The sequence below is a fragment of the Bison bison genome, unplaced genomic scaffold (assembly GCF_000754665.1).
Source record: "Bison bison bison isolate TAMUID 2011002044 unplaced genomic scaffold, Bison_UMD1.0 scf7180017864492, whole genome shotgun sequence".
NCBI classification, from domain to species: domain Eukaryota; kingdom Metazoa; phylum Chordata; class Mammalia; order Artiodactyla; family Bovidae; genus Bison; species Bison bison.
Window position 1 is genome coordinate 6,429,256 of NW_011495051.1, and position 10,443 is coordinate 6,439,698.

A 10,443-nucleotide genomic window follows, 5' to 3' on the forward strand; every position below is an offset into this window, starting at 1 on the left:
ACATGTGATTGTGTGTCCGTGCCTCTGAGTCTGTGACTGTGTGTGTGTGTGTGTGTGTGATGGTTGTGGAAAGTGTAAAGGCTTCCTGGAAGAAACGACCTCTGGACTGAGTCTCAGGGGATGACCAGGAGGAGGACTGACTATGAAACGGATGGTGGGCAGGGGGGCAGGTGGGGATGGAATTGCCAGGTGTGTGCAGGGGCCAGGTTCAGGGAAGTGAAACCCAGTTGATTGGCATGACTGAGCAAGAAAGATGGGCTCGGCGCGTGTATGAGGGTCTGATCGTGCTGGACCCTGGGGAGCTATGAAGGCTGTAAGCAGGGGAAGGAGTCTTGTGTTAGAAAGGTGGGCTGGCACAGGACCCTGTCACGCCAGCCCTCGGCAGCACACACACACCAGGAGGTCATGTCTCCCTGGGGTGGAGCCAGTAGGCTTTGAGGTCACTCACCTGGGTCATTCACCTGGGTTCATCAGTCCCGCCGCGGTGTGAGGCGGGCAGATTCCTTCCCCTCTGGGTCCCTCAGTTCACCTACTGTGCACCAGCACCTCCAATGTGCCTCCAGGGAAGCCAGTGCTGTCGCTCGCCCCCAGCTTACAGATGGGCAAACTGAGCCGTTTGTCTAGGGAGAAGCCAGGACTCAGCCTCAGGTCTGGTCAGCACGGGCTCAGGCATGTCCGGCCACAGGATGGTGACCCCTTTGGCTTCCTCCAGGATGGCGAAAGACCCAGTTTGAGCGACAGCCTGGCTGACCCCTTCTCCGTTTCTCTGAGACTCAGAGAGGGGAAGCAACTTGCCCATCGTCACCCAGCAAGGCAGGGCAGCTGGTGGACCCCAGGCTTCTCTGATGGCAAAGCCCATGCTCTTCAGCACCTAGTAGGTACTTTAGAGTCAAGAGACTTTTAAAAATGCCTTGGGCATGTTGGAAGAGAAGGAAGCTGAGGCCTGAGTGACACAGTCTGCATTTCCCAGCAGGAATTGGCACAGAATGGATGCTTGATATAGATATTTAAGACCTGAAGACCCACTGTGTGCAGCTGTGCCACAAGCCTTAAGTCCACTGTTATCTCATTTGGTCCTACCCTGGCTCATGGGTTGCCCCATTTTACAGAGGGGAAAACTGAGGCTCAGAAAGATTGAGTCTTGGGCTGAGGTTGCACTGGCAGCAACAGTAACAATAGCTGATGGTATTTTCGGTGCTTGCTATGTCCCAAAGCACTTTACACATTCACCTAGAGCACCCTATGGAGTAGAATACCTTAATTTTGTCATGTGGTGGATGAGGAAATTGGTTTTGAGGTTAAGCCACTTGCCAAGATGACTCGGGTGCACACTGATGGAACACCTGCTCTGCGCCTTATGTGTGATGGACCCCTGGGTGCCCACCTCTGGCTTCAGGCTGCTCACCCTCCACTTCAGTTGCATCCCCCACTTAACTGCAGCATTGATTTCCAGTCATCGACTAAACAAAACCAGCCAATGGTCACTGCACTCAAGTCCAAGGTGCTGGCCTGTGTGAGTGACTAGAACCTGACATCTAACCCTCACCCCCTGTTAAAACCCAGATCCCAGCCAGAACGGCCGCCACTGTGCCCGTCAAGTGGGCTGCCTTGACAGGTAGTGAGCACCCCATCACTGGGAGAATCCAAGCAGCGCTGCCATGGAGGAAAGTTCCTGCTCAGGTGAGTGAACTCTCTGAAGCTGACCCTGGCCAAATCAAGAACTCTGACCTCCTATTTTCCACCCAGGAGAGGAGCGGGGCTCCAAGGTCCCTATTTGGAATGAAGAGTGATTTTTTAGCAAAAGCCCGGCAAGGGAAGGGAGGTGAGCCCTGACTGGGGTTCGTGGCACAGAGCCAGGCAGACAAAGGAAGTTTCAGGCCACTCCCTTCCCTGACTCAACACCCTCAAGACCAAAAAAAAAAAAAAAAACCCAGCTCCAGCTGGGGCACGGGGGAGCCCGATAGACCAACAACCATATGAAGGGGACTCAGAACAAGTGGAATCCAACACAATGACTCCTCACAGCCGGGCTGAGGGGAGGGGACCCGGGCCTGCAATGGGGCAGCAAGGTAGAGTTCTGGGGGAGCCCGGAGGGGGTGAGGGAAGAGTTTGGATTTGGGGAAGAACTGAGACCCAGTGTCTGGTGTTTAGGGAATAGGTCTCAGGGTGAGGGCTGGGGATGGGGGTCCGGGGGGCCCGGGAAGGAGGACCCAGTCTTCCTGAGATGGTGTGGGGAGCCAGCATTGGGGGCAGACGGGTAGCTGAACCCATACAAGGGAGAAGGGGCATAGGTCGGCCAACTGAGGAGGGGGGTCTGTGGAGGACGGGGGATCTCAGCTCCTGGCCCCCAGACCCATCTCTCTGGACAGTGACATGGCGCCACGTCAGGCTTGCTGGCTGCTGGAGTGTGGGCAGAAGGAGCAGCCGTCTTTGGGCTGGACTGGCAGAGGAAGAGATTCAGAGATGCAGAGACGGACAAAGATGGGGGGTGGTGGCGATCGCTGACGGACATGAAAGCAGCATGTGGGTAAAATGTCCGGAGGAGGCTCGGGGTCCACTGAGGCCCTCTGCTCCACTGTGGGCTCTGGACGAGCTCCTAGGACTCTGGGTGATGGGACGTCCGGCCGAGCCGGAGCCTAGCCTCACCCTTCACTCCCTGTTGCTCCCCGTGTTCCTGGCAGAATTCACGAAATTTTCCAGAAGGCGGAGGCCGTGCTGCTCTAGGGGAACGCAGCTGGCCCTGCTGGCACTGGTGACGACGGCGCTATGGGCTGGGCTGCTGACTCTGCTTCTCTTGTGGCGTGAGGACACCCCTAACCCCTGAGACCCCCATCTCATGTTCCCTCCCTGACCCCCACTCTCCGATCCTGGGGAGCCCAATTTCCCTGATCTCCCACCTTGGGACACTTCCCACCCCAAACCTCCATCTCCAGCTGGCAGGTGGGGTGTGGATGGATGGGAACACCCGAAATATATCCTTTCTCTCCTCTCCTCTCCCTCATCCACCCCCTCTCCCATGCTCCAGACTGGGAAAACGCACGAAATCTAAAACAGTTGGAGGAGACCGCTGCCCTGAACGGTATGGAGGGGCTGAGTGGAGAGGCGCGGGGGAGCAGGGGGGCAGAAACCAGGCTCTTGTCTTGCTTCTGCCACTGACTAGTGTGGGATGACAGACAAAGTCTGGGCTCCAGGGTCTCTCCCAGGATCTAAGGGTCAGTCTATGCTCGCCCGAGGAGATGGGGTGGGGGATGAAAACCCAGAGACTCTTGGAGGGGAGGGTCTGAGCTGTGCCTAATGGAACTGATACCTACCTGCTCTGTACCTCAGCTTCCACACCTGTAAAACAGGCATCGTGTTAGTGCTAAGAGGCAGGAAAAAAAAAAAAAAGACTTTTGAAGAGCTCAGAACTGAGTCCAGTGAGCTTTTGAGAAATGCCTGCTGCTTTTGCATCTCATTCTGGGTGGCGGAAGGGTACACAGGTTCACTGGACTCTTGCCTGCACTTTCCTGAGTACGGGCAGACCTCAGACATATCAAGGGCTTGGTTCCAGAATAAAGCCAATGTCACAATAAAGGAAGTCACAGGAATATTTTGGTTTCTCAGTATATATAGAAGTTATGATTACATGATATTGTGGTCTGTTAAATGTGTAATAACATTAGGTCTAAAAAAAGTGTACATACCTTAATGTAAAAATACCTTCTTGCTAAAAAAATTGCTGATCATCATCTGAGCCTTCAACGAGTCGTAATGTTTTTTGCTGGTGGAAGGTTTTATTCTGAGATGGCAGCAATTTAGTCCTATCTTCAGTGAAAGTGTTAGTCACTCAGTCATGTCCAACTCTTTGCAACCCCATGGACTGTAGCCGGCCAAGCTCCTCTGTCTATGGAATTCTCCAGGTAAGAATACTGGAATGGGTTGCCATTCCCTTCTCCAGGGGATCTTCCCAACCCAGGGATTGAACCTGGGTCTCCTGCTTCTTCTGCATTGCAGACAGACTCTTTACCGTCTCTACTCTTCCCACCAGGGAAGCCCATCTTCAGGTTCCCCTTCTAATTCGAGTTCTCTCGCTGTTTCCATCGCATCTGTAGTGACTTCTTCCATTGAAGTCTTGAACCCTCTTTAGGGCTGGAATCAACTCCTCCCAAATTCCCACTAACGTTGATAGCTTGACTCTTCCTATGAATCACACTTGTTCTTCGTGTCGTTTGGAGTGGCGAATCCTTTCCAGGAGGTTTTCAGCGGACTTTGCCCAGATCCATCAGTGGAATCACTATCTGTGGCCGCTCGGTGTGCTTAGTCGCTCATTCATGTCTGACTCTTTGTGATCCCTTGGCCTGTAGCCCGCCAGGCTCCTCTGTCCATGGGGATGACCAGGCAAGAATACTGGAGTGGGTTACCATGCCCTCCTCCAGGGGATATTCCCAACCCTCAGGGATCGAACCTAGGTCTCCTGCAAGCGGAGGATTCTTAACCATCTGGGCCACCTAGTCTTACGAAATGGCAGCTCTAGTCTTAAGAAATGTATTTCTTAAAGAATAAGACTTGAAAGTCAAAATGCCTCCTTGATCTATAGGTCATGGTGTGGATGCTGGTTAGCAGGCATGAAAGCAACATGAATCTCCTTGTCTGTCTCCATCAGATTTCTTGCATGGCTGGATACATTGCCAATGAGCAGTCATATTTTGAAAGGATCTTTCTTCTCTAAGCAGTAGGTCTCAACTGTGGGCTTAAAATACCCAGTAAAGCGTGTTGTAAACAGGTGTGCTGTCATCCAGGCTTTGCTCTTCCATTTATAGAACATGAGCTGAGTAGATTTAGCATAGTTCTTAACGGCCCCAGGATTTTCAGAATGTTAAATGAGTACTGGCTTCAACTGAAAGTCACCAGCTGCATTAGCCCCTAACAAGAGAGTCAACCTATCCTTAGATGCTTTTAAAAAAATTATTTATTTATTGGCTGCTCTGGGTCTTCATTGCTGCACGCAGGCTTTCTCTACTTGTGGAGAGTGGGGGCTTCTCTTGTCGTGGGGCTCAGGCTCTAAGGCGTGCAAGCTCAGTGGCTGCAGTAGCTTTGTTGCTCTGAGGCATGTGGGATCTCCCTGGACCAGGGATTGGACTCATGTCCCCTGCGTTGGCAGGCTGATTATTAACCACTGGACCACAGGGAAGTTCCATCCTCTGAAGCTTTGATGCCAGGCATTGACTTTTCCTTTCTAGCTATGAAAGATGGCATGTTCTTCCAATACAAGGCTATTTCATCTACAACAAAAATCTCTTGTTTAGTGTAGCCACCTTCATGAATTAGCTAGATCTTCTGGAGAACCAGCTGAAGCTTCTACACCAGCACTGGCTACTTTCTTCTTGCTCTTTCATGTTATGGGGGCGGCCTCTTTCCTTCAACCTCATGAACCAACTTCTGCAGGCTGAACACTTTTCTTCTGCAACTTCCTCACCTCTCTCAGCTGAGAGTTAGGGCCTTGCTCTAGAGAAGGCTTTGTTGTTGTTCAGTCACTAAGTCATGTCCAACTCTTTGCAACCTCATGGACTGCAGCACACCAGACTTCCCTGTTCTTCACTATTTCCCAGACTTTGTTCAAATTCAAGTCCACTGAGTTGGTGATGCCATCTCAACCATCTCATCCTCTGCCACCCCCTTCTCCTCTTGCCCTCAATCTTTTCCAGCATCAGGGTCTTTTACAATGAGTCGGCTGTTTGCATCAGGTGGCCAAAGTATTGGAGCTTCAGCTTCAGCATCAGTCCTTCCAATGAATATTTAGGGTTGATTTACTTTAGTAAATCAACTGGTTTGACCTCCTTGCAGTCCAAGGAACTCTCAAGTCTTTTCCAGCACCACAATTCAAAAGCATCAATTCTATGGCGCTCAGGCTTCTTTGGCTTTGACTTCATCAAATGTTGTGGCTGATTTGATCTTCTCTCCAGATCACGAAAACTTTCTCAGTATTAGCTATGAGGCTGTTTCACTTCCACATCATTTGTGTCTTTATTGGAGTAGCATTCTTAATTTCCTCCAAGAACATTTCCTTTGCATTCACCACTCAGCTAACTGTTCAGCACAAAAGGCTTAGCTTTTGGTCTGCTTCAGCCTGCCAGGTGCCTTCCTCACTAAACTTCATCATTCCTAGCTTTTACTTTAAAGTGAGTGACATGTGACTCTTCCTTTCACTTGAACACTTGGAGGCTGCTGTAGGGATATTCATTGACTTCATTTCAGTATTGTTGTGTCTCAGGGGATAGGGAGGCCCCAAAAGAGGGACAGAGATGGGGGAACCGCTGGTCAGTGAAGCAGTCAGAACACACAGAGCACTCATCAATTAAGTTCACCATAATGGGTGTGGTTCCTGGTACCCTAAAACCATTATCAGAGTGACACCAAAGATCACTGACCACAGACCATCATAACAGAGACAGCCAGAATGAAGAAGTTTGAAAAATTGCGAGAGTCACCAAAATGTGACACTGAAACAGGAAGGGAGCAAAAGAAGCTGGGAAAATGGCATTCACAGACTTTTTCTGTGGTCGCCACAGACCTTTGTCTTGTAAAACATGCGTTAGCTGCCAAGAGAAATAAAAGCAGATCTGCTTGTACTCGTGTCCTTGGAATTAAGAACAATTTTTAATTGCTTTTAAATTAAGCAACAGCTGCGGTCATCCAGATGATGTGTTGGGGGTCTGTGCACTTGGGATGGGGTGGGGGGTGATTCACCAGCTTGCGCTCTTAGCTCAACAGGTCTTCTCTTCCCCTGCTCCAGTCTCTCAGGTGTCCAAAGACTTGGAAAGACAAAAGGGTGACCAGATGGCCCAGAAATCCCAGGGTGAGTGAGCTGAGCTTGGGGTCTAAGGAGGATGGATGAACATGTGGACACAGGGCTCCAGCCCTCCATGAGTTGCAAAATGGGCAGGTGACTCTAAAGACTCAGGCGAAGAGACCATGCTGGTGGCGGGGTTGCGGGGTGGAGAGTGGGAGAGGAGGTGTCAGGAAGGGACTACTAAGGGGTGAGTCTGAGAATTTGCTTACCACTGCCACCTCATGCGAAGAGTTGACCTATTGGAAAAGACTCTGATGCTGGGAGGGATTGGGGGCAGGAGGAGAAGGGGATGACAGAGGATGAGATGGCTGGATGGCATCACTGACTCGATGGACGTGAGTCTGAGTGAACTCCGGGAGTTGGTGATGGACAGGGAGGCCTGGCATGCTGCGATTCATGGGGTTGCAAAGAGTCCGACACGACTGAGCGACTGATCTGATCTGATCTGAGCCCCCTCCCCTGCAACCAGCTGCCCAGATGATGCAGGACATGGAACGAATCCAAACTGAACAGAAGAGAATGGAATCTCAGGGTGAGAGCTGGGGGCGGGGTGGGGTGTGGCCTTGGGTTCTAGAGCAAAGGCGGGGCTGTACAGCTCGGGGGCATCATCCCTGACACCAGTCCTGCCCCCGCCACCACCCCCATCAGAGTCTGAGCTCTCCTGGAACCTGGATGGTCTTCGAGCTGACCTGAGTGACCTGAAGTCCCGCGGTGAGCAGCTGGGGAGGAACAGGGGGTAGGGGGCAGGGAGGTATGCCTGGATCTGTGCCCCGCCCCTCCGCAAATTAAAAACAAACACCTTGACTCCTACCCCCCTACCCCTGACCCAACCACTCGAGGCTTGAATGAGATGCGTCAGGCTTTGGATTCACTGGGAAGACTCCAAGAGGAGGTGGGAAAGTTGTGGATCGAGCTACGCGCTGCCAACGGTGAGCATGCGCCTCTGTGGCGGGTCGGGGAGAGGGGGGGATGGGGGGGGCTTGTTGGCTCATGCAAGAGACCTTGGGTGCGACCTGTTCCAGCCTGCAGTAGAGGTGTGAGCATGACAGTGTGGATGGGTGTGTGCTCGTGTGTGTGGCTGGACCCACATGGGGACACCAGAGAAAACCCTTTCTGATTCCAGCAGCTCCCCTCCACTGACCTGGGTGGGGGGCTTCCAAGCTTTTTCGTCCTCCAGGTAAAGACATTGAGCATTCACCAAAAATGGGTTCTCTTTACTGATCTCACCTCTGCCCATCTCCACTCAGGAGAGGGTCGTGGGTAGGAGGCCCTCAGCCACAGCCCTCATGGAGGACTGTCTGACCCAGCCAGGGGGCAAAAGAGGGAGTAAACTCGCAGCAGTGCAGACCAGGGGAACCGTGGGGTCTTCCCAGGGGTGACAATGAGAGAGATGATGTTGGCAGTCCCGAAGGTCATAGGGGTGGTCCCAGCAAAGTGCAGAAAGTGTTCAATCACTGTGCCTGGAACCTGGGGTGGAAGCTGGGGGTTCCTGCCTGAAGACCCACCCCCTCGCCCCTCTGGGAAGCCCCTGCTGGGTCAGAGAAGAGGAAGGATCTCTGCTCTGTGTGGAGTCCTGTCCCCTGGGACCTGGGGTGGCTGTGGGAATCCCAGCAAGAAACCCCACCGTGCCCTCCCCCCTACACCGGAACCTGGATCTCATTCGTTTTGACCCGACTCCCTCCCCCAAAATCTGGCCCCATGCCTGGGTTCTGAGCCCAGCTCGGTGGCTGTCTCTCCATGATCATGTGACCCAGAGCCAGGGCATCATCCCCCAAAGTTATCTTGAAGGACCAGAGATGCCCTCGTCTGTTTTAACGCTGTCCCCTCTCCCCACCCCCCGCCAGAGGGCTGACTTCTGGTTACAGTCCGATGTGTGGGAAGTCTCCCCAGGGCTCTTCAGAGTTTGGTGGACCCACGGCTCCTTAGAAGAATTCCACCCAAGCTATGGAGCCCTCCATAACTTCACTCTAAGAAAATCTCATTTAAATAAGCAGAGAGTCAGTCCAGTAAGAGTGGTTTTAACCTCCCAACTGGCAGGGCTGGTGGTGATGACTGGCTGAGAGTTTCCTTGGGGTTGGGGCAAGGAAAGAAAGACCACGGTGGTCCCTGATGGAGATCGTCAGGACCCAGCCCTCCAGTCTTTTCCTACCCCACCCCCACCACAGACTCCCCTGACCAACTAGAAGAAAATCATCTCAGTTTCCCAGAAAGTCACCAAGAGTGCTGGTTGGGGGGTGATGGCCATGATGGTGGCAAGGGCTACTGTGGGGGGCAGCTGTTGGTGGGGATGGTAGTGGGGAAAGTGATGCTGGCAGTCTTGGCCTCCTCGTGCCGTTGGCACTGGAGACTAAGATGTGGCTGGCTTGGCACTGGCTGTGGAGTTGGTGGTGGAGAGATGCTGCTGGCCATTGTGGGTACCTGTGGTGGGGGTGCTGGTGATCATGATGTTCCTGACAGTTGGTGGGGGTGTGTGTGCTGATGGTGGTGGTGGCTGAGGTGCCCCTGCCGTGGAGATGGTCTCACATGTACATCAACACGGGAGCTCCAGGGAAGAAGGAGACTTTCTGTTAGGCCCTGGGGTTGATCTGCTTTTCAGCCCAGCCCCCAGGAGAGATGCTGCCACCCACTTTGTCTGTGGTACCCACGGCACCCGCCATTGCGCTCTCCATGGTACCCAACACAGCATCCACCTTGGTACCCACGACAACAACATCCACTACAGCACCCACCATGGTGCCCAGCACCACAGCAACTACGACAGCACCCACCATGGTGCCCAGCACCACAGCAACTACGACAGCAACCACCATGGTGCCCACCACAGCTGCCCCCCTCAGCCTCTCCTCCACCCCAGGCTCTGTGTGCAACACGTGCCCCGAGGCATGGATCTATTTCCAAAAGAAGTGCTACTACTTCGGGGAGGGCGCCAAGAAATGGATCCAGGCCCGGTACGCCTGTGAAAATCTGCACGGGCGGCTGGTTAGCATCCACAGCCCAGAGGAGCAGGTGGGCCTGGGTTCTGCAGGGGAGGTGGCAGATTCCCACCCCGATCTCCTGTGGGGTAAGGGCGGGGGAACCCAGGCACGTCTCCCCAGCCCTCTAGCCCTATCCTCCTCCCCAGGACTTCCTGACCAAACGTGCCAACTGGAGGGGCTCCTGGATTGGCCTTCGGGACCTGGACATTGAAGGGGAGTTTATCTGGATGGACAACCAGCCCCTGGACTATAGGTGAAGATGGGGGGAATGTAGAGGAGGGGAGGGGAGCCTTTCTGTCTTGGGAGAGGAGGGTTTTGGGGGGTATGTGCCTTGGGGAGCTTCTGGATGGAACCCAAGGGAGACGGTCAGGGTTTGGATTCAGACTAGACTCGGGGGAGGGAGGGTGGTATCTCCAGGCTGCTGGGAGTTGTGATGGGAATTCAGTGATGGGGTGGGGAGGGCCCAGGGGACCCTTCCTCCTTCCTCATCCTCTGACCTGAAGCCTTTCTGCTCCAGCAACTGGCAGCCAGGGGAGCCCAACGATGCAGGCCAGGGTGAGAACTGCGTGATGATGCTGGGCTCTGGGAAGTGGAATGACGCCTTCTGTGGAAGCGAACTTCATGGCTGGGTGTGCGACC

General features: G+C 53.5%; 1 protein-coding gene across 1 annotated transcript in view; it reads left to right on the forward strand.

Moving 5' to 3' along the window:
• Positions 1-1,739: 1,739 nt before the first annotated feature.
• FCER2 (Fc fragment of IgE, low affinity II, receptor for (CD23)) overlaps positions 1,740-10,443 on the forward strand; it is an 8,895-nt gene continuing 191 nt past the window's right edge. Inside the window, exons 1-10 of the mRNA XM_010828484.1 lie at positions 1,740-2,069; positions 2,682-2,801; positions 3,026-3,079; positions 6,773-6,835; positions 7,299-7,361; positions 7,478-7,540; positions 7,669-7,758; positions 9,684-9,835; positions 9,951-10,057; positions 10,322-10,437. Of these exons, the coding sequence (XP_010826786.1) occupies positions 2,012-2,069; positions 2,682-2,801; positions 3,026-3,079; positions 6,773-6,835; positions 7,299-7,361; positions 7,478-7,540; positions 7,669-7,758; positions 9,684-9,835; positions 9,951-10,057; positions 10,322-10,437 (886 nt within the window). The 5' untranslated portion in view covers positions 1,740-2,011. The remainder of the gene's footprint in view (positions 2,070-2,681; positions 2,802-3,025; positions 3,080-6,772; positions 6,836-7,298; positions 7,362-7,477; positions 7,541-7,668; positions 7,759-9,683; positions 9,836-9,950; positions 10,058-10,321; positions 10,438-10,443) is intronic.